The sequence below is a fragment of the Typha angustifolia genome, chromosome 9 (assembly GCF_048772165.1).
Source record: "Typha angustifolia cultivar Huaian chromosome 9, ASM4877216v1, whole genome shotgun sequence".
Classification (NCBI taxonomy): domain Eukaryota; kingdom Viridiplantae; phylum Streptophyta; class Magnoliopsida; order Poales; family Typhaceae; genus Typha; species Typha angustifolia.
Window position 1 is genome coordinate 6,088,541 of NC_133247.1, and position 27,604 is coordinate 6,116,144.

The 27,604-nt window shown below is 35.0% G+C and overlaps 2 protein-coding genes across 6 annotated transcripts; both read left to right on the plus strand.

Moving 5' to 3' along the window:
- Positions 1-177: 177 nt before the first annotated feature.
- LOC140767526 (vacuolar protein sorting-associated protein 32 homolog 1-like) lies at positions 178-14,560 on the plus strand. 2 transcript variants are annotated; one of them, XM_073107468.1, is made up of 8 exons: positions 178-331; positions 594-698; positions 6,407-6,506; positions 10,901-10,986; positions 11,074-11,165; positions 11,478-11,592; positions 11,677-11,872; positions 14,318-14,560. In XM_073107468.1, the coding sequence occupies exons 2-7, from the start codon at positions 627-629 to the stop codon at positions 11,866-11,868; spliced, it is 657 nt and encodes a 218-aa protein (XP_072963569.1). In that variant the 5' UTR covers positions 178-331; positions 594-626; the 3' UTR covers positions 11,869-11,872; positions 14,318-14,560. The 2 variants fall into 2 exon arrangements, with proteins under 2 accessions (XP_072963569.1, XP_072963568.1); XM_073107467.1 differs by having other exon boundaries at positions 227-383.
- Positions 14,561-18,129: 3,569 nt separating this feature from the next.
- Positions 18,130-27,604, plus strand: LOC140766485 (protein transport protein sft2-like). 4 transcript variants are annotated; one of them, XM_073105853.1, is made up of 5 exons: positions 18,130-18,419; positions 19,884-20,151; positions 24,414-24,518; positions 26,293-26,399; positions 27,571-27,604. In XM_073105853.1, the coding sequence occupies exons 1-5, from the start codon at positions 18,232-18,234 to the stop codon at positions 27,587-27,589; spliced, it is 687 nt and encodes a 228-aa protein (XP_072961954.1). In that variant the 5' UTR covers positions 18,130-18,231; the 3' UTR covers positions 27,590-27,604. The 4 variants fall into 4 exon arrangements, with proteins under 4 accessions (XP_072961954.1, XP_072961957.1, XP_072961956.1 ...); XM_073105856.1 differs by lacking the exon at positions 27,571-27,604 and adding an exon at positions 27,362-27,386; XM_073105855.1 differs by lacking the exon at positions 27,571-27,604 and adding an exon at positions 27,028-27,274.

Below are 27,604 nucleotides of genomic sequence, written 5' to 3' on the forward strand. Positions count from 1 at the left end.
TAGGGTGTGATCTGTGAAATGTTCCAGAAAATATTAATCCCATTTTTTTCCCCTAATTTTAGCTGCCAGTCCTCAACAAAACCTTAATTCCTAAGTCTAAGGAATCGATAAACTCACCTCCCTTTTAACAAATACTATCCCTCATAATCTATTAACAGCTCGGCGGAAGGTTTGGAAGGAAGGGTATTAATAAAGTACGCGGAGTGAACTTATCTCTCGCCGCACTGTATAGGAGATCTAATCCTCCCTCTCTTCGCTTGGATTTCCTGGAAATTTCTGTCTTTCTCCACCAAATCCCAACTCCATTGATCGCCTCGACGAAACCATAATCGTGAGTATCTATCGATCGATTGATCAATTTCTTTGTGAGGCGACGAGGTTAGGTACGATTTTGTGGGAATTTCGATTGGTTTCGAGCCACGTCTCTCCTTCTATCCACATTTTGTCGGATCCTTCGTCGGATCGATCGACCCAAGTGTTATGCTTGTCTGTTCTTATACCAAATAGATCAAAGATGAAATCTTTTGGTCAAGTAGAGCTTTGGGAAAAGGATCGAGGGTTTGAGTTTGATCTAGTTCTTTGTTCGTTTTCAGGTTCGAGTTTTGTTTGATTAGAGGGCGGCGACAATGTTTAGTAGGATTTTTGGCAAGCCGAAGGAGCAGACCAATGCCTTGGCCACTTTGGACAAGCTAAATGAGGTAAATTTTACCTTTTCAACTGCAAAAGGCTGATCTTATGATTTTTTTTTCATGAATTTTGTGTAAGTGGTAGTTGATCTGCTATCATATAATTGGGAGTTGATCTGTTGTTGTGAAAAATGCCTTCGCCAATTATAAACTAATCTGATCATATTTATGTTTATAAAAGTGAAAGACTGGATATGATGAGGAGGAGATTTCTTTCATTGCATTGACTGTCAAGATCATATTTATGTCTAGTTTTGAGAATGAGCAGAAAGAAATAGATCATTGGATAGATATTTGAAATTTGAAAGTCGTTTTTTTCCACTCTCAATAATAATAAGCCTGCTTTCTTGTCCTCAAATTGATAATTTGCTTTGTTTGGACATCTGATCAATTCTTAAAGGCTTCATTAGGACTGCATCTGCTCATAAATAGTTGCTCAACCCTTTCTTGAAGCTTTCTTGCCTCATACTCTTCTTTCTTCTTATTGGCCATAACCCAAGATAGAAGAGAAATGTATCATAGACGATGATGTGAACTAAATGCACTACTGCCTTTTTGTGCTCAAGTTGATAAGTTTCCTTGTTAACTTAATCTTCTTGATGTCATCTTTCTATCACATCCACTCAATTAGATGAATGATTGTTCTCTTTCCTTAGTTTGATCTCTTCCCAATGATCTGTATCTTCCTACACTTTTTAAGATCTTTATGTAGATACTTATTGGAAACAAACTCATGTTTTTGTTTTCGGCGCTAGAGACTACACAATTTTATCTGCTTTGCATACCTATAATACACAGATATGCAGCCACAATAAATTTATCTGTCAATGCTCACCGTAGTGGCATAACCTTGCATTGGTTGGTGAGTCGAATTGTTACTTTATCCTGTCCTCTTGTGACAGTGCATTTTAGGCTATTAAATACTTTGAGACACATGAGAACTATGGACAGATATTACCATGAGGTTAGCCGAGATCCCAAGGGCAGAAGTTGAGAATAATGGATCAAAATTTGGTGGTCGTGTACCTTTGAAGTGAAGGAGGATGATAAGCTTTTTAAGGGAAAGAATGGAGGGCTTGTTGAGAGAATATTTTATATACTTGTGTAAAAAGGAGATAAGCTGGAAATTGGTAGTTCTAGTTTCATGCAGTGTTGTGGTAATGGCAGGATTTGTAGCACATTAGGCGCCGCTACCTCGTATCCCCCAATGTTCTGAAAATCGCTATGGCTGTTGAAAGGCGCTACCTTGATGGATTTCTTGTTACTGTCGTGATACTCCTGTAGTGCTGGGTGGGTATAGCAGTATAGGATTGTCACAGGTCATAGATTGAATGTGGACCCACCATATTGACCTGTAATTGTAGGCGGATATGAGAGCCCTTCTATAAATTGAAGGGAAATTTGATAGACTTAAAACCTGATTCTTCCATTTAATATAAAGGGCCTTATTAATAGTCCTAGCTTCTGCAGGAGATTGGACAACTAAGAAGGAAGAAACAAGGAGAAAGGGAGAGAAGTTAGGAGGAAGGTCCATTCTTGTTTCCATTTAATAGTTAATACCAAGGTTCCCAGTATCGGGATCGGGATCGGTATCGGCCGTCCAGAAAAACGATACGTATCGGCCGTATCGGCCGTTCGTATCGGATCGGACTATTTTTTAATTATATAAAATTCTAAATATTATTTAAAAATGCAGAAAAATTTAGAAAAATGACAAAAAATAAGAAAACAAAAATTACTCACATATGAAGTCTAAAAACTTAAAAAAATGTATTAACTTACTCAAAATTTAAAACTTTGTTGAATACCGAGCTGGTTCTCGTAAATTTCTATAGTCTTCATCATCATAATCACCATAAGTTTGTAAATATTGATGTCTGGGACCTGATGCTCCAAAAAGTGATTCCATCATACTAGTCATTGTATGGATCTTGTTGTGTGACTTGCGTTTGAGGAGGATAATAACCAGTATTTGGATCTTGTTGTGTGACTTGCGTCTGAGGAGGATAATAACCAGCATTTGGATCTTGTGTTTGAGAATACTGAGGATACTGAGGATAATAACTAGCATATGGATCTTATGATGACTCCAAACAATAAATACTCGATGTACCATAATCATAGGAACCAAAATGCATCTCATGACGACGTCGCTGATATGTATATATATCCTCAGTTTCTCTGTCTTCACTCCTTATGCCTCCTTGACTTTCCTCAACAAATTTAGATGGAACGATCTCACCACCATATGTATCATCAGGACTATGACTCGTACCATGGGTTATCTCTGTCATCTAATAACCTGTCCTCCATTTCTCTGATCCATGGAGTCAAGGGGTCTTCTTCATCAAAAACATGATTTAAATCAATCAGTTGTTCATTTTCTGCCTTTCTTCTTAAATTTCTCTCCCTCAATCTCATATTATAATGACAAAAAACTAACTTCTTCAATCTTTCCATTGTCAATCGATTGCGTGTTTTTGTGTGGATTAAGGAAAAAGTAGTCCAATTTCTTTCACACTGTGATGAAGACACAGTTTGACTTAAAATCTTCTTTACTATTGGCGTCAAATTTGGTGCCTCCTCCCATCCATAAATAGACCACCATTCAGCTGGAGTGTTATGAGATATAGCTGCAGCAACTTTAGCAGTACTGAATTGCCCAGCTCTCAATCTATATCTCTCCATCTGAAATCAGAAATATATTATTAGCTTATTGATTATATTGATTATTGAAAGTTAAAACTTGAAACAAATAATAATAAAATTATTTAATTGAATCATAACTTACTTCTTTATCGCACAGGATTTGTTTATGAATATCGGGCTCAAGCTTGCTGATTACCTTTCTAACCCCAACAAGATTTCACTATTATTATTGACATTTTTAGAGAATTGAAATCTTGGATTAAGAAAATACCCTGTAAAAATTTAAAAATTGTAAGCATTCAAATTTTTAAATATTCATAAATAAAAGTAAATTAAAACTTAAAACTTAAAAGCATGCTTACCAGCAGCGTGTATATCTCTATGTAGTTGTTTGTTCCATCTAGAATCAATCATCTTCTACCACTTCTTATAACTTTGGCCTACATTTTTTTTTATTGATTCTTTAGCTATGTCCATTGCCTCATATAAGAAACCCATCTCAGACTTGTCATCACTGTCTACAAGTCTTAATACTTTGACAAGAGGCTCAAATACTGCGGTGGCAATTGTAATATTATCCCAAAATGTATTTGCAAGAGCCATATTTTTCAAAGTTTCACCTAAAGATTTATCTTTAGGTTTCATATTCTTAATTTTCATAGACCACTCCTGTGATGTAAACATCCGTATAATATCATCCTTGTAGCGCATGATGCTCTCCAAGGCTAAAAAGTGAGTGGCAAATCTAGTGACGCCGGGTCTGATGATCTCCCTACCACCAGTCATCTGCCTGAGTAAATTAAGAACCCAACCATGGTTATATATAAAATTTGTTAACCTCTGACCTTCACATATGACCATGTCAATTTCAGGCTCTTTTGTAATATCCTCTAACATCAGATCAATATAATGTGCAGCACATGGTGTCCAATATAAATGAGGTCTTTTAATCATCAGTAAATTTCCAGCAGCTTTATAATTTGCCCCATTATCAGTAACCACTTGGACTACTCTTTTTTCACCAATTTCTTATACTACCTCATCCATCAACTGACAAATATAATCTGCACTTTTAAAATGAGCAGTAGCATCCACAGACTTCAAAAATATTGTCCCCATGCCAGAGTACACTAAGAAATTAATTATATTTCTTCTGTTTTGTGTACTCCACCCATCACACATCAGTGTACAACCAAATTCATCCCAATACCGTTTAAATGTCTCAATATAAGTAGGAAGTTCATCTACCTCTGAGTCAAGATATTTAGTAGCAATATCATTTGAACTAGGAGGGGGAACACCAGGACCTACTGATTGTATAGCATCCACCATAGTGTAATAGTAAGGGCTATCAGCTACATTGAAAGGAATATGATTGTAGAAGAAAAATTTAGAGATAACTCTACCAATGTGTTTTTTTGCATTTTTAATTCCTTTAAGAGCTGTCTTGATTGAAGTCTGTGTACGACCCCTTTTTTTCTGAAGATATGTATCCATTGGTCCAATATTTTCAGACTCTGCTGTAACACCAGGAGTCCTATGGGTAGAACTGCTGCCCCCATATTCTCTCTCTCCTCGTATATTAACTGATCTAGATCTCTGAAAGTTACTACCAGTGCTTCTTCTCATCTCTTCCTCTTCTCTATGCATATTTCTGCTCTCTTTCATTGCCCTCCTCATTTGTCTCTCCTCCTCATCCTTCTCACTTTGCTCACTGCTATCATTATCAATCTGTACAGGATTATGCATCAATTCTTCACGAATCATTGACTCTCTTTGTTGTGCAGATTGTTTATCCTTCTTTTTGCCAATTAAATGAGCTAACATCTGTTTTCTAACTTCCAAAGACACTTGAGTGCAAGCTGCTGCATTTCCTTGTCTTCCAGCTAAATGTTCTTTCAAACGACTGACACCACCACTCATTTCCTTTCCACACCAGTTGCATTTAACGCGCCTTTTATCTTGCCCAATAATGCTACAATGTTGCCACCCAATATCGGTATCATATGACTTCTCTTTTGGAGCCATTGATATTTTAGCTCTGCAAAACTGCAACTAAAAAACATAAACAAAAATCAAAATAAAATATAAAATAATTTAAAATAAGGCATAATTGCATAAAGCCATAAGCAGCACCTGCAGCTTGCTGCTGCTGCAAACTGCAGCCGCAGAGAACCTGTTGCTGCAGCAGAGCAGCTGCTGCAGCAGCAAACTGCTATTAGAAGTTATTTTTTCCTCCATTTAATACATCCAACTGCACAATGCCCTTTCTTGCCTTTTTCCTTTTCGTCAATATGATGTTATTGTGAAGTTGAAAGAAAGTGGCTTAGTTGAATTTTTGTACTCTAGGAGTAAATGTGCATTACCTGGTCTTTCAGAGGAGTGGCAACATTAGAATTTCTTTTGTGAATAGCAAGTAACATGAAGACCTTTCAATACCAATAAGATGGTGGGAACAACATGATCCGAAGGCATCATAGTCTTACATGATATCTTTCACTTTATGGAATCTCTTTCTGTTTGTTTTGAAATTTAGGTCTTGTAATTATTTCACTATGACCACAAATTACAACAACGGGAAACTGTACCAAGTGTCTTAAGTTATTGAACAATCTGGTGTTTGAGGCCACGAGTACCTTTCTAGGGTTCTATAATATAGTGGAAATTCAGTGAATGTGGAGCTCCTTACAAATGAAACATTTACACCTTTTCTATCTTCTGACTTGAACTAGCCGTTTTCACTTTCTAGCATTTGACCTTCTTTTCCTTTCTTCAACTTATTGGTGATCTTTAGTAAACTAGTCATAATATGCAGTTATGCATGCAAGAACATTGTTTTCTGGTTTACTTAAAATAGAACTTTTGTTTTAAAAAAAAAAAAATTGCATACCAAAACATGCTGGTGGAAGTTAGAACAGGCCCAATACATCCCTTTGTTCTTAATTTGAAAGATTTAGTGGACGAATCATTTAAAAAAAATCATTAGAACTACTTCTTGCTACCTGAAATAAAATTATTCCAGTCACGTATTTTCCACGAGTACTTCTAACTAAATTTTCTTTTTGAATTAGACCCTTGAGATGTTAGAGAAGAAGGAGAAGGTTCTTCTTAAGAAGGCAGCTGCTGAGGTTGAGAAGGCTAAGGAGTTCACAAGAGCAAAGAACAAAAGAGGTATGCTCTTTAGCCAGAAATATATGCATTTTTTACCTTGTACAATTTGTTAATATTGCAGAGTTAGTTTTGCATTCTCTTTTTAGATTCACCTTTCAGTTTTCATGGTAGTCCTATGCTATAATGTAGCTTTTTGGCTAAATAATGACTCATGAATCCTTACAAGCTGTAATGATTGACATTTAAAATTCTAAATATTTGAGCAGTGTGCTCCTATTTGCGTTCTTAATGCTCACTTTGAGTACAAGTAATCTGTAATCACAAATGTCACAAAACCTATATGGCTATATCCAAATTATTTGATGTCAGTTATATGGATCCTGCTTTGCCATTTAACTATTTTTTATGCAAGGTCTCATCAATTTGGGGATTGTTTAGTCTCTTTTTATTGCTTTTGGACTACAGTTGTAGTAAAAAAAAATTTCTTCTGTTACACTTTATTCACCTATGGCATGAGAAATTTTATTTTCTGGTCCAATTTATCCTCCTGTATTTATCTTCACTGACACTAAGGCTGGCCTACTTATATTAAATTACGAACAGCTACTATAAACAGTGATTGCATAACTATTTGTTGCTGATTCATATGTATCTTGTATGTTTTTTTATCTTTTGTATTTTTCAATCTTGATTTCTACCATAGCCAGCATATGTGGAAATATGCATGTAATTGTTCTCTTTTTCTTTCTATCATAGAATCATTTTCTAATATTTTCAAGGTTCTCAATATTGTGATCGGGATCGGTATCAGCCGTATCGGCTGCTCGTATTAGATCGGACTATTTTTTAACTACGTAAAATTTTAATTAATATCTAAAAATATAAAAAATGCACAAAATTTTGGAAAAAATAGCAAGAAAATAAGAAAATAAAAATTACTCACATATGAAGCATAAAAACTTAAAAATTGTATTAACTTACTCAAAATTCAAAACTTTAATAAATACCGAACTAGCTCTTGTAAATTTTTATGGTTTTCATTATCATAATCACCATAAATTTATAAATACTGATGCTTAGGACCTGGTGCTCTAGATCTTGTTGTGTGACTTGTGTTTGGGGAAGATGATAATCACCATATGGATCTTTTGTCTGAGGATACTGAGGATAATAACTAGCATATGGATCTTATGATGGCTCTAAACAATAAATATTTGATACACTATAATCATAAAGAGTAACATTCTCATCATGACGTTACTAATATGTATATACATCTAAAACTGTCTTCAATTTTTATACCTCGTTGACTTTCCTCAGCAAATGTGGATAGGACGATCTCACCACCAAGTGTATTGTTAGGATTATAACTGGTATTAATAGGTGTACTATCTCTCGCTGCTGAATGACTTGTATCTATCTGTGCTTTCGTAGTGATCTCCACTAATATCTCATTTAACAATGGGTTTTCGTTGTCATCTAATAATCTGTCCTCTACTTCTATGATTCATTGAGTCAAAGGGTATTCTTCATTAAAAACATAATTTAAATCAATTAGTTATTTATTTTCTGCTTTTCTTCTTAAATTTTTCTTCCTCAATCTCATACTATAATGATATAAAACTAATTTTTTTAATCTTTTCATTGTTAATCGATTGCGTGTTTTGATATGGATTAAGGAGAAAGTTCTTTCGATTTGATAAAGACATAGTTTAACTTAAAATCTTCTTTGTTATCGGTGTTAAATTCGATATCTTCTCCCATCCATAGATAGACTACTATTTAGTTAGAGTTTTAGCTGGAGTGTTATGAGATATAACTGCAACTTCTTTAGCAGTATTGAATTATCCAGCTCTCAATTTATATCTCTTCATCTAAAGTCAGAAATATATAATTGCATATATTTAATAAGAAATTGATTATTTAATTAAATCATAATAAGATTTAAAATTTGAAATAAATAATAATAAAATTATTTAATTAAATCATAACTCATTTCTTTATTACGAAGGATTTGTTTATGATTATCTCAAGTCTGTTGATTATCTTCCTAATTGCCAACAAGAGTTAAGTAAATAAAAATAAAATTTTAAATATTCATAAATAAAAATAAATAAATAGATTAAAACTTAAAAATATGCCTATCAATAATATGTATATCTATGTAGTTATTTATTTCATCTAGAATTATTCATCTTCCACAACTTTGGCTAATATTTTTTCTGATTGATTGTTTTGCTATGTCTATTGCATTATATAAGAAATCCATCTTAGTTTTGTCATCATTGTTTATAAGTTATAATATTTTGACAAGATGCTTAAATACTACAGTGATAATTGTAATATCATCTCAATATGCATTTTCAAGAGTATGTTTTTCAAAGTTTTATCTAAAGTTTTGTTTTTAGGTTGCATATTCTTAATTTTTATGGACTACTCATGTGATATAAATATTCGTCTAATATCATCTTATAGCAGATGATGCTCTCCAATGTTAAAAAAAGTGATAAATCTAGTGAGGCTGAGTCTGATAATCTTTTTATCATTAGTCATCTGGCTAAGTAAATTAAGAATTTAATCATAGTTATATATAAAATTTGTCAATTTCTGACCTTCATATATAACCATGTCAATTTCAGACTCTTTTACAATATCCTTTAACATGAAATCAACACAATGTGCATCACGTCTAATATAAATAATGTCTCTTTATCATAAGTAAATTTCTAATAGTTTTATAATTGGCCTTATCATAAGTAACCATTTGGACTACTATTTTTTGTACCATCTTATCCATCAATTGATAAATATAATTTGCAATTCTGAAATCAGTAGTAGGATCCATAGACTTCAGAAAGATCGTTCCCATGCCCGAGTACACTAAAAATTTAATTATATTCTTTATGTTTTTGTATACTCCACCTATTATACATTAGTGTGTAATCAAATTTATCCCAATACTGTTTAAATGTCTCAATGTAAATACGAAATTTATCTACTTTTGAGTTAAGAAATTTAGTAGCAATATAATTTGAACTAAGATGCGAAACACTAGGCCATACTGATTGTATATCATCTACCATAGTGTGATAATAAAGACTATCATTTTTATTAAAAGAAATAAGGTTGTAAAAAAAATATTTAAAGATAGCCTTATCAATCTGTTTTTTTTGCATTTTTAATTCTTTTGAAAGTTGTATTGATAGAAATCTATATATGACCCTTTTTTATATAAAGATATGTATTCATTGATCCAAATTTTTTTAAACTCCGTTGTAACACCAACAATCCTAGGGATAGAACTGCTGTTCTTATATTCTCTTTTCCCATATATATGAACTGATCTAGATCTTTGCCACCATTGTTTTCTTATCCCTTCTTTCTCTCTATGCATATTTCTGCTTTCTTTCATTGGCCTCATCATTTGTCTCTTCTCATTATGCTCCCCACTTTACTCACTATTATCATCATCATTGTGTATAAGATTATGCATCAATTTTTTTACAAAATATTGATATTCTCTATTGTGTAGATTGTTTATCATTTCTTTTGACAATTAGATGAGCCAAAATTTATTTTCTAACTTCCACGGCCACCTGAGTACAAGCCGTTGCATTTCATTGTCTTTTAGCCAAATGTTGCTGACACCACCACTCATTTCCTTTCCACACTAGTTGCATTTAACTCGTCTTTTATTTTGCCCAATAGAACTACAATATTGCCATCCGTTATTGGTACTATATGACTTTCCTTTTGAAGCCAATGATATTTTTAGTGTTTTATTGTAACTTTGTAAGTTAACATAAATAAAAATTAAAATAAAATATAAAATAATTAAACTTTTTTTTTGTTACTTCTTTCCCTCCTCTCTCTCCCATAACCCCCCTTCTCAGTAGCACCAGCTTCTACTGTAGGTGTGTAGTACTAGCACTTGCTACTTTGCTTCACCATAGCAGCAATAGTAGAGCAGCAGGAAGAGAAAGAGAGAGGAAATGAGAGAGGAAATGAGAGAGGGAATGAGAGTAGAATTAAAATAAAAAAAACTCATCCGAGGTCGTTGGATATTGGTCGGAGGTCGAGGTCAACCCAGTGGAAGAGGTGAGAAAGAGAGAAACTGAGAAATTGAGAGAGAGAGGGCCGGTGGAGGCTGGGTTGGAATCGATCGGCCGATATTGCCGATCCCACCCGAAATGGATTGGGTATCGGCCGAAACGGATGATACCCCAGCCAGCCACGATCGAATCACATAGGGCTGATCCCAATTCGTTTCGGCCAATACCATTCGGGATCGGCCAAAACTAGAAACCTTGAATATTTCATATTTCTTTTTCCTTTTTTAGAATTGGCATTTGACATATAATTTGTAATTTTGTATTTATGCTGGAAGTTATCTTTGCAAGCATGTGATTTTCATAATACACTACCTCTCTAACCTTTCCTTTTGGTGTGTATAGCTGCAATCCAATGCTTGAAGAGGAAGAGACTTTATGAACAACAAGTTGAACAACTTGGGAATTTTCAATTAAGGATTCACGATCAGGTGAATATAGATTAATAGATCTACTGCTGTTGGTATTCCTAGTTACTTTCATCAGTGACACAATTTATTGTTCATTTGCTACGGCAGATGATAATGCTGGAAGGTGCAAAAGCTACTACAGAGACTGTTGATGCTTTGAGAACTGGAGCAGCGGCAATGAAGGCTATGCAGAAAGCCACGTGAGTACCTACAGCAGACTCCAATAATCATTCCATATTATACTATATTGAATTCCTGTTACTTTCTCCATAAACAATTGCTTGACCGTTGATGTGGTGATGCCTTTTTATCATCTGATGTCAAACCTGTTTAAAATTTTAAATAACTGCAAGTCTATCCATCATTTGCAATACTACAGAGATGACTTTACTTCAATGTATTTGTATATGAGTATGCTTGAATTCAGATTGAATTATGGGGTTAAATGTCAAAAGTGTCTTTTGATTATGGAACATGAATTCTATTGACTTATACCTTTTTCCTTCCCACAGAAATATAGATGATGTCGACAAGACTATGGATGAAATTAATGAGCAGACAGAGAACATGAAACAAATACAGGAAGCATTATCTACTCCAATTGGAGCAGCAGCTGATTTTGATGAAGTATCCTCTATCTCTCATCCTAATGGCTTCCTACTTGTTTTCTTTGTTGATGCCTTAAATTTTCATCATGTTTCATGTTGACAGGATGAATTAGAGGCTGAACTCGAAGAGCTGGAGGGAGCTGAATTGGAGGAGCAGCTTCTACAGCCTGCTACAACCACTCCTGCTGCTCCAGTGCATGTTCCTAGTCATGCGACAGCAACTAGGCCTGCTCCAGTAAAACCTAATGCTGAGGACGATGAACTTGCGGCATTACAAGCAGAAATGGCTATGTAGTCAGGTATTTTAATCATATGATTCTCCCATAATGATGCAAAGTTCTTTTTCTGAGTAATCAGTTAATATATACGCAGACAAATGAGAAAGTTTCATTGCCTCTTGAACTAGTCTGACTTGGTAAGATGAGTCCATGAGATGGTCATAGATGACAATGATTATCGTGTTAGGGGCATGGGTCATACCGACTTTGGTTCGCCAAAATACATATCGCTGGCAAAGTCAGTACTGCTAGCTCATTGGAATAATACATAGCGACTCGTGCTGACCAACATGGCAATCCATGCATGGATGTATGTTTCACTTAATGGAAATGCATAATGAACTGGACATTCCTAATGCTGCATTGTATGATTGTAAACAAGTTACATGAAATGTTCAAGGTGGCTGGGCAGTGGGGACACTAAGGTTCTTGGTCTATATGATAGATCGGGCCCCTAAGGTGGGTTGAGCTTGGCTGCCCACCAAAGTGGTTAATTAGGTGCAGGTGCTATTTGTTTTGATTAGGTAAGTTTGAATGTATAGAGTTTGAAGAACAAATTTCTATTTCCTACTACTTGGTTATGCAGACCTATATAGGGTTCCCAACACCTATGAAGTGGATAACCCCCCCCCCCCCCCCCCCCCCCCCCCCCCTGTTTTTTCTTCTGAATATTAGTTATTTGTGTTGTTTAGCAGATAACTGTAGTAGGCACTGCTCTTCCTTGCAATGTTAACAATGACTATTGCCTCCATGCTAGAAGAACCAGCGAGAATTTTACTTGTGGATTGTTTCTTCACACCACATAGTTGTTACAAGGAACGTAGGTGATACATATGGTAATATTTTGTGGTTTTGTCGCATTTGCTTTATATTACACTTTAGTTCAGCAACCTACCACCTCACAGTTTTTTAAATCTTGATCAGGAACAACCATCCTGTTGTTTTCAATGTGAAGAATGAGGGGCTTTCATATTTTATTAGCACTCCTATACTGCCTTAATGCTGTTGAAATTGTCGCGTAGGTGAATGAACAGTTATATTATGCTATCTTATCTGCCAACTCCATATTAGTCAAAGACTAAACAAATCCTTGGTGTTAGTACATCACAATGCTTTTGTTGCTCTCCTTGGATTATTTATATTTGCAAGATCATGATTCATGTTTGCTTGCTGTGGTTATTAGTATTTTTAGATGATTAGTGGTATAGGAGTGGGTAGGACTAAGGACCTCCTAGCATTTTAACAGGCATCTAGATTTTAAGGTGGCTTAACAATTAATACTATAAAGTAAGTAGTAATTAAGAGAAGAAAATATAGGTTCTAGTGTTATTTTTTAAGAAACAACAGATCATATATCTACTCAATATGCAGTTAGTTCACAGAAATAATAAAATTGGCTAACTACAAATCTAATTTGCTAATCAATGTAACCCTGCTCAATGCAACATCACAGTTTGAGAGGATTCCAAAGTGAATTGAAATGTTGAAAATGAGAGGCCTGCTCCTTTATACTTACAATCAGCCTCATAGATGGAAAACTGAAAGGTCATGATGTATCTCAGTTGCTGACCTTTTATAATCTTCTAGCAAAATTCCTTTCTTTTGTTTCCTCTGTTTTCTTCACCTTTGAGTAGAAATCTTTTACAACCATTACAACTACAAGCACATAGTAGGACTAGATGTCTGTTCTTCTTCAATTTCATCTTCTTTTCTCTCAATTTTTGTCTTGCTAATGATGTTTGTGTTAGCTGTTAACTGAGCTTTTTGAGAACTGTGGCTGCTATTTATTTGCCAGAGGTCTAGAATTTGTGTATTTTGTGTATCAGGTTGTACTTGTCTCTAATACCATGCTAAGTTGTAAGGGAGCTTGGTTTCATCCAGTCATTAATAACTTGATTATTTTTATATATTAGTGGATAGAAACAATGCTTGGAGTCTTATCAAAACCAAGAAATATGGCTTGCCTGCCGTCATTCACACTAGAATAGATAGTTTTCAGAAAAAAAAAACAAAAAACTGTTAGGAGGAATACCTCCTAGAGATAATAAGAGACATAAGGCTGGAGAGAGAGAGCCAAAAAAATGAATCTTTCATGTATAATCTTGCATGATCTGGAATGTTACTAGTTCTAGCATCAAGGGTAAATAAAATACTGAAACATATTAATGTGGTTAATCCTCATGGGAAAAAAGCTATTATCATGAAAATTGGTGAATGCAACTGACTATCATTTAGAATTTCATCCCATCTGCTGAAAGAGGTAAACATTTACCAAGCTATGGTTGTGAGGAGCTATTTGGAAGAATCATAAGCTCTTGTTTACCATGCCTTAGTTGTAGTGAGCTATTTGGCAGAATCTTTCACCATTTACATCAATGTTCTTTCTCATTGGGTATATTGCTGTCTAGAGATCAATTATAGCATCTGTTTATCTTTTGGTTATCTTACTCATTAAACGTTTTGCAGGTCTTTGATGTGCAAGTGGGACCATAATATGTATGTAAAGATTGGATGTACTTTATGATGACTTTCAAATTCTCTATGTCAATAAGTTTACCCTGTGTTTGTACATTCAAGGAATATATCGTAACGATCAGCACAAAGAAGCTGCCTTGTTGTTAAATCATCATTGCCTATGATGTCTTTGAGGGGGTTACTTAGTGGTTGTCAAGACTATTTGTTTAGCCCAATCATCATATAACGCACAAATATTCTTGTTGTCTAACGCCCATAAATATTGGTTCATGGTTCATCAGAATTTATGTGGAGGCATGTCAGATTGCATGATGATCCAATTTGCAACCATATTCGAAGGCCAAAGGATGTTTTGCTTCGCAGGAGTAATTTTTGCAGTATTTTACTTGTACAAGTTGATCTTTAAAAGTGAGTATATGGAATACAATGTTAGTTGATCAAATCATCCGCAATGAAGAGGAACTAAGAAGTAGAGACTAATAAGTATTATGTTTTTTAGTTGTGGTTTAGTAACTACACTGTTGTTAAAGTGAATTTTGCCAATATTTGTACAGTTGTGGTAAATTGAGACATCAAGATGGTAGAAAGAACTATGCGTGTTGCTTTCAGTTGCTGGTTAGGGTTGTAAACGACTGGAGCTTGATTTAATTTCAAACCTAGTATTTGACTAAAGATTGGCTTATTATCAAGCTTACAAAGAATTAATTAAGGTAGGGGTGGTAAAACTTGATCCGACCCGATAATCCGACACTATAACCCAGTTGTTAATCGGGTTCGGATCATAAATGAGTCAACCCGTCTAACTCAATTATTAATCGGGTCGTGTTCGGGTTTATACTTCTGACCTGCTTGACTCGTTTAACCCGTTTAAGTAATCAGGTTGAGTTCGGTCAACTGGTCACACACATATATATTCTAATTTCTAACCCTAATACCCCTAATACACTATGACTCAAACTCAACTCCTCACATCAGACCAGAAGGAGGCGTCGCTGCCCCTTCCCTTACCCATGCCCACTTTGTCGTCATCCCTTCCCTTTCTCACTCTTTACACCGAGTAACATCTCCTCCTCACGCTGCCAACGCTTCTCGCTCATATTGCTTCGCGCCTAAGGTCTTCACGTCGCCCATCCCTTTCACTCATGCTGTCGATCCCCCTCACTCACGCTGTCAGGTCTCTCACGCCGTCGGACACCCGAGCTCCTCACCATGGTCATCGACTCCTGAAGGGAAGGCGAAGGAGGAAGAAGAGCAAGTATTTTATTATTATTATTATTATTATTTTGAAATTGAGGAAAAAGAGCAAGCAGAATAAATAGATTAATACTTCGGTGGGACACGTGACACATGTTTGGCCTGATGAGATGAACATATACGTATTAGGATCATAATTTTAATTATGTATGAGTTTTGAGTGGTAATATTGTATGTATAATACATTATTTATATAGGATAAATAAGGAAATATTAAATTTTATATAAGATTTATATTAAACGGGTTAGACAGGTCATGTTAATGTGTCGGGTTAACACGACCTGTTTAAGTATACGGGTTAGACGGGTCGTGTTAACCCGACCCGTTTATTAAACGGGGTAGGTGAGTCAGATCGTGTTACCCATTTATTGATCGAGTCATGTTCATGTTTACCAAATGCAACTCGTTTACTAATCGGGTTGTATTCGTGTCAAGATAAAGTTGACCCGATCCGAACCCGCTTAACCAGACCCGATTGCTACCTCAAAAAATTAAGGGTTAGGATATGCACTTGTAAATTTATTTTATATATAATTACATATTATAATGAATTTTTAGCCGCGACTAATTGAGTTGGTATATTCAAGCTACTAAATCGAATCTAAGTCGAGCCAGTCTGTTTAGGGGTACAGGGTATATTATGAAACATTTAAATTCAAAAGGGAAAATTATGCAACAATTTACAATTCCACATATATATTTTTTTTTTAATTTTTGAAGAAAAGTCTCAATCTAACTGAGCCCAACCACACGCATATAAGGAGTTTTTGACCAAACTAGTCATGTTATAAATTTTTTTTTACCCAAATGGACTACTGCTATTAAGTCATATAAGCATCGTACACCACAAGTCATATTAAGTTAGCAGACATAAAAAATAAAATAAAAAAAAGACTTGATAACATCATAACTTCAACCATCATCATGAATGACTCTGCTTTTCACATCTCCACCTTAGTGCCTCATTTATTTTAAAAATAAAGTAAATTTTAGAATATATATATATATTTTTATTATTTTATAAAGGGTAAATTAGTGTATTATATAATATGTAATTTTGATGAATAATATTTATATTTTAAAATTAGGTTTATTATGATGTTTAGTTGTTATTCTGAAATAAAGAGTTGTGTTCTAAAATAAGAAAAAAGATTTCACTGAAGTGAACAGAGGCTAAATAAAAAATTTCGGCTTTGCTCCTAGGCTCTTCCCCTTGCATACCATACATATGGCTGTCAAATCACGATTGACTCAAATTAAGCTGAGCCGAAGTCGACACACTCTAACTCAATATTTGTATATATATTATATATTCATAGGCATTAGATTTTTGATCCAATAGTTCATATCTCTCCGTATTACTAAATCTCACTCAAACATTAACACTCTTATCTTTTAATCTCTCGTCCCTCCAAACCTCCTCCTCCGTTGTCGACTTTTTGGTAAATATTCTATGTTAATTCTAAATTTATTATCATTTTAGTTTGCCCTCCATTAACATTTATTTCTTTGCAACGTTTAACTCTAAACATGGACTACTGCTATTTACTCCAACTCTCAAGCTTGGCTTTGCAACCTCTTCAACCCCACCTCCGGTTGCCTTAGAGTAGGGATGTAAACGAGTTGAGCTTGAGCGAGTTGGACCAGCTTGAAAGGTAGATTTTTCTGAGTCGTCGAGCTCTATTCAAAATGAAAAAAGTTATGATTGTCTCCAGCTCAATGAGGCTCTAGCTCGGCTCTATAGCTCGTAAGTATTCCATAGGATGCAGCTCCGCCCTGACAACGACGCGGACTCAACAACCTAGATCTACGACAAGCTATTCTAGCATATTCTCGTGCTGCTAGATCAAAATAGGCCTGGATCGGGACAGACCTCACTTGTCTCCACCATCGCCAATACAATCACTTAAACAATCACTAAAATATTATCCAATAATATATAGCAGTTTATACAATCATTTAAAACAAATGCAGTAAAATATTGTAGTAATTAAATGGATCTAATAGATAAATTTAACATTGCAGTAAGTAGATTGATGTAGACAAAAATTATTCTTTATATGACAACTTGTTTAAACAGATTAATGTAGTAAAACATTGCACTTAAAATTTGCTACTAGCATAATAGAACATATCAATGCTACAAGCAAACCAAGTAAACAAATCTAACCATTAAATAGGCACCGCGGTAGGCGGCGATAAGTAGTCGGGGTGAAATTTTGTTTTCCCATTCCAACTTTCGATGAGGTGCTTGGAGTGGAGTGGAGCGTGCATGAGTTAGGAATGGAGTTAGGGTTTTATTAGTTTTCATATATATAATCGGTTTGCGACTTGACCCGATCAGAACTATATATTTATACAGGTCAGATTAGACTAAAGCTAAATCTGCTTAAGAGCCAGGTTATCGTGATGAATTATTGCATTTGGGGAATTTTTGCCACCCTTAATTGAACCCGGTCTGCAATGTTTACGATTCCAACCTTAAATGCATAAAATATAACTGAATATAATTAAAAAATGAAAAAGAAAATGAAAACTCCCACAAAAACATTGTCCTCTTCTTAACGACAGACGCAATTCTTCGAACACGTCGTCTGGATCTCGCCTCTTCTCATACCTTGGATCAAATCTCCCTCTTACACCAATCCCGATGCAGAAGACGGCGCAGGCGTGGTTCACTGGTGGGCCCACCACCACCTCCTCCTCTTCCTCCTCCGTCCTTGCCGACTGGAATTCGTACGCCGCCGCCAGATCCGCCGAGGAGGATGGCGGCCTCGGTTTCGACATCGAGGCCGCCGTCCAATCCGCCAACGACAAGCTCTCCGGTACCTTCGACGTGTAAGAAATCAGAAATCCATCTTTTGTCCACCCTAATCGTTCGATTCATGCTTGTCTTGTCTTTCAAATTGGATCCTGGGGTTCGATTTTGATTCTTTGAGGGTGGCTTTCAGGTTTAACTTTTAGATGTGGAGTAAGTGATCCGGTAATTTTTGCACAGAGGGATCTGATGTTCATCATATTTGATCTGTCTTACTCACTCTTTCTTGAAGAAGTAAAAAAAGTTCTATATGTCCATTTGCTACTTCTTGCTTAATTTTGTATCAAGATTTAGATGCGAAGTGGTTTGATGTCTTCAAGCAGATGGAAGTGATTTTTACCACGTCTGGCGTTTATTTTGATCTTTGAAGAAAGCGAAACACTCGCTGTACGACCATATGCTAGGTAGATTATGGGCAGTAGCATTCATATTCCATTCTCTAATTAGTAATGCTTTGAATTGACTTTTAGTGTGTCATCAACCATATGCTGCGTTTAATTTGATGTTTGAGAATATGGATTTGATGAAGCATTAATGCGGGAACTCAAAAAGTTGTCTTCGGAGTACTTAACAAGTTTTATCTGTGAAAAGTAGGACTTTTTTTTTTAACTTGTACTTTATTTGAGATTATCGATATGATCAAAATTTGACAAACTTTAATTTGTTTGACCTCTAGTTATCTTTTGACAATAATTGGTTTAGCAATAATTTGAATTACTCTACAGAAAAGAAGAGGAAGACTGGAGTTTGTGTATGTGAAGAAAATTATGTAGGGAGACTTAAGATTGAGTAATACAAGGATTAAAGAGTTAACATTTGTCTATATCTATGTTACATTCTACTTAACAACTTAAATACCAAAATTCCAAAAATGTACTATCTAAATTTTGAAGTTTTCCAAGTGCTAACCTGTTGGAAATTGACAGAATGAGGCGAAAGAAGGGTTCCTGATCATTGTACTGTTATTACTGTGTCATGAACAGTACCTGTGATCAGTAATTCCACAACCCTCCTTTGGCCAATCTGTTCCACTAGGATAGTCACCTTTCACATGTAAAATTGACTAATGCACATTGGTTATAAATTGGAAGAAGAAAGCACTGTTGGGTAGGCATCAAACAAACTTGAATAATTAATTTAGCATATTTAAATTTTTCAAGAGAAAGTAATGAAAGGAAGTTCAATAATATATAATCGGTTCTCTGGTGGCTACGCATGTCCTTATCAAATTTGATATGCTCTGTGATGCAACACTTCTAGGAAGGTAGCAGCCCAGCAGGTTTCAGTATGAACAATTTGGAGCATAAGGATCGAGTTGGGAAGAATGAACTGAGACTTTCTTTATTTTCATTTTTGGATTCTGAAAGCATCACAACAAATGATGATGTTAGCTATCATACTGTTCTTTTTAAATTTGGTTTGGTTCTATAATAATCTATTCCCTTTCCTTTTAAATTTGATTCCTTGTTCTTTGATGCATTCAGGGTTTCTAAAGGTGTGAGAGAATTACCTGGGAGCTTTCAATCTGCTACTACCAGTGTTCCATCAGGAAAATCTCTCATGTACTTTGGCCTTCTCCTTGCCAGTGGTATCTTCCTTGTTTTCATTGCGTTCACAATTTTCCTGCCAGTCATGGTGCTGTCACCCCAGAAGTTTGCTATCTGTTTCACACTTGGCTGTGCCTTTATTGTTGGATCATTTTTTGCTCTTAAAGGTCCTAGGAATCAGCTTGCTCACATGACTTCAAAAGAGGTAAGGCGACAATATAATCTTGATAGCTAGATCCTTCACTAAAATCCTTTTCCAACATCATGTGATTGTGAAAATATGCTCAAATAGCTTATCATAACTTTTCTTATTCTATAGTCATTTGGTGTTCATAAGTTTTTTACCCTTGTTTGATTCTTTCATGAGATTTTTGTTGTAAGATTCTTTTTTTTCCCCATTTCTTGAAATTGACAGTAAATTTAGTTGAAACTGTAGGCAATATAAAAGGATTATACGATCAAATTGATATAAACACCAAGAGAAGACACCATATTATGGAAAACAGCATCAAGATATGCTATCTTTTCCATTATAGTAGATGACATTCTTTTTCACCTTTTATGATGCTGATGTGAACTGGGTCAGATTGGATCGAATCATCGGGACATTAGACTCGATGGATTGAGCCTATTTATGTTTTAATTGGTTCATACTTATATAAGTCCTTAAGATAAGTCTAGTTAAATCATATAAGCCACTAAAACAATATTAAATAAGTAAAGTAAGCCACAGGTAAGTTTTACTAAGTCATGTAAGCCTTTAAAACAAGTCCTAGTTTAATTGTATAAGCCTTTAAGACTAAGTCCGAGTAGAACTCATTATACCTGACCTATATATATAGGGACTGAGCTTCTTTGTTTATTAATCTAAGCATCCAAATATTGAGAATTAATTGAGTTTAATTATTTTTTTATTATTTTATTTACCATTTTCTCGTAGCCGTTAGATTGTCTTTACCTGTCTAAAAGTAGATCATAGTTGTAGAACCTTCAAAGCTTCTAAACTCTAGCCACCATTTTCCTCCAGCAACCACCCTACCTTACGACCATTCACCATCCTCTGATGACCGTCACAACGTCAAATATTTATCATTCTACTCCGTTCTGACTTTGTTCTACTCTTTTATTTATATCTTTTTATCCCGGCCTCCGATTTAAGTGAAACTAGAACCATTAGAACCCTAATTCACGAGGCTACTATAACTAAAATTGTCATAATTTTCTTACGACCGGATTGGTCAAGATTTGGTTCGTAACAGATGTTGCATTGCTAGTAAGAGAAAGATTGTCATCAGGCTTTTCTGTTTGCTCATAAGCAAAACATTTTATCGAATCTCTTAATCCCAGATTATTGTGATGGGTGAGATTTATGATTGCCTACTTGTGTGGAATTACCTTGGTAGGGTGATTTTTATTTCCTTGGTGTGGCATGTTATACTGGATATTTGAGGAAAAGAAATAGATTTCAAATTTGGAACCAATAGTGTAGTGACACCTTGATTTTTGAGGTGGTTAATGAGTGAAATATTTTGGTGAAGCTACACAGCTGCAGTTCTGTTTGGATTTTCTGTCAAAGTTCAATCCATTTCGGCTGGAATTAATTGTCCTTTGTGAGGCTCATTCTTAAGTCAACCTGAAAGGGATGTTTCTTCTTTTCTTTTATCTTCTCCTGTAGGTTCTTTTTTTTTTCTAATGAGCCTTGCATATGACTCAGTTAAAGAACAAAAGAGACAAAGCTTGAAATATGGTAGTGATTTTTTGAGTCAAAGTGGTTTGTAACTTTGTATTCCAAAATTCTTCACAATAAAAGGAAAAAGAAAAGGAACAGAAAAGAAACTACTTTCTTTTCTGAATAACTATATTTGTTTTTGTTATGAATCAGACTTTATTTTGAACTTAACCAACCTTATTTGTTTTATATCAACGTCAACTTAACGAACTTCATCTATTCTATCATTGAATTATTTAACTTCTAGTTATTTGAGTCACTGCCCACTCTAAGGATTCTTCATTTTGTAGTTGTTCCTCTATGTGATAATCTTGCTTTCTTAATGTGTGGTGAGATGACTTTTCTATCATTGAAAACTACATTCGATAGGCATCACCTGCCATTTATCTCTTAAATTCTGCTCACTTAGATAAAATGCTGCGGAATAGAACTTATCAGTGTAGATTCTTTCACTTCATATGATTCATCTGGATCCGTAGAGGAGAGAGAGAGGGCATGCTATTGTGAAAGGATGGAAGAGGAAAACAGGGACTTTGGAATTTGATTTGATATAGGGGCCCATTTGGTTGCGGAATTAAAAAAATTTGGAATAGGAATAAAATTTGGACTTAATCTAGAATAAAGGAAATTTTTATGCCAATTCCAATTATATGTTTGGTTGTACGAAAAAGGAATACGTGCTGGAATGAAAATATGGAGTAAGATAGTGTGTGGTTGTGAAAGTTGGAATAAAGGATAAAAATAATGAATTGACATTATTGTGTTTTTCTAGTTAAATGTAAATAGACATTTATTATTTATTGTTTATTATTTTGAGGAAGATAGGATATAGGTTTAAAATTAAATATAAATAGTATTTTGTAACTTTTATATTATCTTCTCATGGTGATTTTTACAATTCTTGGCCAAAAAATAATTTAACTTAATTCATCATAATTTACATAATATAAATACTATTACAAATAGCATCATTAATAGTCTCCCACATTAAACATTTTTCACTATAAAAATATTTTAATATATTATTAAGTATATTATGGTCACATTACACTATTCAACTTGAATCCAAACCATAATATATCACCATATTCTAATATATTACCAAGAGGGCAAATGGGTCATTTGGGGTTTAGAATAAACGGGCGAGTTATTCCAAAAACTTATTCCAACCAAAACACAGAATGGAGATATTCCAAAACATAAGATTCACTCCATTTTCCTATTCTAAAAGCCTATCCCCTGTTTGGCACACTTATTCTGGAATAAAAGGGGTTTATTCCAAAAAAATGGACTTATTCCAATCAATCAAACGCAGCCTAGAGTTTAGATTTTCAGGAAAAGAAACGAATACATGCAACCTGGTTGAACAGTTGTAGCATTTTTGGTATTATAACTACTTATCAAGTTTTATCAATATATTATATTTATGTTCAAGCCAATTTGAATTGAGTCAAGCAAGCTAAATATCAACTCAACCTGAGCTCATCTAAGTGACAAACCTAAGATTCAAGCTCTAGCTCAACTAATTTAACAACTGAACAATCTCATTCCAAGCTACCAGAAAAGCTTGTGATGTTCTCAATTCAAGTTGATCTCTAAGACTTTTCTTCTATATTGTCTAAGAGATAAACAAGTAAATTTTGATTTTTGTTGTTTGTATTCAGAGTTTCTAAGTAACTAGTCATTCTTCAGGTAATTTGTGGGTCATCATGGCAGTCATCAATTTCAAGTTCTCAGTTCTGATACGATACTATCAGCAGATGGATTTTAATTTGATATGATATTAATTACTAAATGTTAGCCAATCTGAGAGTTTAATGTGGCTGGAAACAGAAAATGATAACATTTGTTGAAAAATCAGTCCCACTTTGTTCTGAGCAGTTTGTCTAAATTTTTGTTAGTTTCAACCGAATCTGTTCTGGTATATAAACCGGAACTATTGTCTGAACAAAGTGAAGAACATTCGAGGGAATAAAATACATTGGAAACATTATTTTGGCTTATTAAATATTCTTTCTACAAGTTCTGCACTGGGAATGCTTAATTAATAAGCAAGTTAGATTTATATTCAACTACATAGAGATCATGTTTGAAACTTTGGAATAATGTATTGGGAATCGAATATGTGGAAACTAGAAATTTAACACATATTACTTTACACTCTTGATTGAAGACCATTCGAGAAATTACTTATCTAAATATCTTAAGATTCTTATTGTTCATGTATTTGCAAGATCAAATTCTTTTTAATTTTTTTTTTCAAATGCTTCATGAGAGTAAGACAGATACGTGCTAAAGAGAGCAATAAAGTGAGCACACCTGAATTTAGCCTTAGAATTTAGTTTTGTTCTTTCTGCCTTCCATGCAACCTAGATTCTAGATTCACCAGGTACTCTCGGTGGGTGGTTGCTTTTCATGTGAAGAAACTTGTCTATAGTTAAATCAATTATCTTAACTATATAAAATTACTTACCCTAATTTCTCTCAAAATGACTATATAAACCTTCATTCTTTGTTTCTATAGAGGCTTATTTTGAGGATGAAGCTAATTCAAATATGTAGATTTTGTGGAATGTATCAATTTAATGAGATATATGCAATAATAAATCCCTAAGATTGTCTAGTTTCGTGTATTTCTTCTTTTCTGGCAAACAGATATATAATAATAAATCTTTTCTCTCCAAATTTTTGCAGTAATGATGGTTAATGTAATGTGGGTTGTGGTATGTTTGTTTCAGAGACTTCCTTTCACTCTGGGATTTGTTGGCAGCATGGTTGGAACCATTTATGTGTCAATGGTGCTTCATAGTTACATCCTCTCTGTTCTCTTCTCTGCACTTCAGGTAGTATCGTTTGCTATTTTGGTTTATTCTAATATTGTTTCGCGCACTTTTGCTGACTGATCAAGAAATGTATGACCTATTATTCTGGAAAGATGATTGATGACCTTCCACCTCATGCTATTTACTGATTTCTTGGCTGATTATTAGTCTAAACAATATTGTCATCATGTTTCATCCACTAGTAAGAGATCATGGAAATTTGGTATCGACTTTTAGAGTTGGTATCATAATTGGCAGACTTTTAGAATTTTTTATTTTTATTTTTGAGCCTTCTCTATTATGAATTGTGTTCTAACCAACTAGGGGTGGCAAATATTGATCCGACCTAATAATCTGACATCATAACCGGCTCTTAATCGGATTTGGGTTGTAAATTAGTCAACCCACCTAACCCAATTAATAATCGGGTCGTGTTCGGCTTTATACCAATGACGTATTTAAGTAACGGGTCAGGTCGGGTCAACCTGCAAACCCGTAACCTGTTAATATATATAAATAGAACTTCTAACCTACCTTACCCTATCTCACACTCTCAATATCTCACCTAGCTGCCTCCACCAAATCAAAATTCATCATCGTCTTTTCCCCACCACTGTCTACCTCTCACTCTCCACAACCGACAAGCCTCTCCACAACGCTACCTCTCACTTTCCTCTCCGGCAACATCCCCACGCTCCCCTTCTCCCTCAGCTACCTTTCACTCCCTTCTTCCCTCTCCTCTGCTACCTTTCACAATCCTATCTAGCGGTTAATAAAAACAAAAACCTCCTCTCTAGCATAATCACCGCCCTCCCCTCTCTCTGCTACCTTTCAGGCTTTCACTCTCCTCCGACCGTCTCTTTGGCTGCATCGTCTAGATCCCTCCTTGCCTTGTCTTTCTTGGCAGATCCGGAGATCTAGGGGACATTAGAGGAGCAACCTCCTCTTCAGCGTCATCCCAGACCTTAGTCTCCGTCTCTGGCCACATTACCACCTCTCCCGCCTCATCTTCCTCGGCAGATCAGGAGCTCGCCATCACAGGAGCTAGAGTTAGGACTCCATCGCCATGGAGATCCACTCCTAGAACCTCGCAACCACCGATACCTCGATCTCCGGTGTTGCTTCGCCAATTCTGACAATCCCGTTGAATTTTTTTTACTAAATATTGCCGTAATATTGTAAATTTATTAGTTTTCGATTTGTGTAATAGTGTGAAATTTTTTGTTAGTTTGGTTAGTAATCTTGTAAACCGGTGAGGTGTTAATGGATAATTAATCATGTGTGTAAAGAGGTTAATTTTGTCATGTGTAAAGCGTAAACAAGTTAATTGTGTCGCGTGTGTCATGTAAACGGGTTAAATGTGTTATATAAAAAATATAATTTATTTACTAAACGGGTTAAATGGGTTGTGTTCGTGTTTAGAAAATTTGACCTATTTAATAAACGGGTTAAATGGATTGTGTTCGTGTTTAGAAAATTTGACCCGTTTAATAAACGGGTCGTGTTCGTGTTTATACTATCTTGATTTGACCCAAACCTGACTAACTCGACTCGATTGCCACCTCTATAACCGACCCCATATGGTTTAGTTTTGGTTGACTAATGTGGTAAGAAAAAATTGGATCCTTCAATTGCACGTCAAACTTAGTAATACTCATACAGTGCTATGACTTTTTTTTTCACTACAATACTTTGGCATTTAGCTAACTACATTTTTCAAATTGTGCTTGATAGTTGTAGAAGAAACATTAAGAGAATTTCAACTGATACAGACATTTGTACTTGTCTTTGCTAGGTTCTTGCTCTCACATATTATGCTATTTCATACTTCCCTGGAGGATCTGCTGGATTAAAGTTTCTTTCTTCAACTCTTATTTCTTCGATTCTAAAGTGCTTTGGCAGGTGATGCCATCAGCAAGTAAATTATTCTTCTATCTGTTATTTTCTGTTCTGTTAACTTCTTTTACCCTAGATTCTCTGTGGCGAGTAGCTCTAGTAACATGCCAAAAATCTTTCTTTTGTTCAGACCATGCTAACAGTGCCCCCCTTGACTTTCTGTATGGGGCACACAGTGAAGCTTTAATTGATTCTCTGATAGTAAACTCATGATGTTATCTACAAAAGTTTTATAATGAGCGTGTGTGAGTGTGATTGTTTATCTGGTTTTAGATTCTTGTCGTTGCAAAGGCAGAAGATCTACAGTCCTGTAAGCCTTTCATTTCAAATGTTTAATTTCTTCTAAAGGATGCCAACTCCAAAGTCATACCCTTAGATATTTGACTATACAAAGCCAACTGAAATTGTTCAGAATACATGAAATCTTCATGCATAAGAATACAACAACTTTTGGGGGGGAATCTGCTAAAGGGTGCTTGCCCTACATTGGTTTCGTCTCAGTAAGTCGGTCGTCAAGAACTGCTGAGAGTTATTATTCTTGGGCATTTGCCTTCTACAGACTTGAGCTTTGGTTAACTGCATAGCTACCAACAATTTGGAAAACAAGCTAATGATTCGTAAAACAACACTTCAGATAGACTGTCTTCCTTGGAACTTTGGTGGCGACGAAATATTTCTGGAAGCCGAAGAGTTTGGTTACTTGGGCAAAAGTTTTGATGATTGCTTTGTAACTAAAATTTTTAAGGAAGAAGAAACAATATTTTGATCGAGTCATAGTAGTTTTTGTTGCACAATTTTGTTGAATACTTGAATGTTTCTGTTATTTGTTATGGATGTTCTCATTGTCCTCTCTGCCTTGTCAAAGTATTACACTTTTCATTATTTTTAATTCAACTCTTATATTTTCTTTTTACATCATCGAAAAGCATCCTTAGCAATCCCTGCATTTTTATTTGGGGTGTTTTCAGATGATCCAACATAGAATTCATGCATCGAGTTGAAGATGGTGAATAGGCAGGCTGCTAAAATGAGAAAATTCCTCTTTGTTAGATTGCCTTTTTTTTTTCTTTCAATGTCCAGCTTTTCTTTTAATGCTTTTGGCTTCATAAGTAGTTTGCTGATCTACCTACCTGCTGCATGGTGCGAAAGAAACATTCATGGTGCCATTCTGATGCAGAGTAATGATGATTGCATAGGGGAGTAGAGGTTAA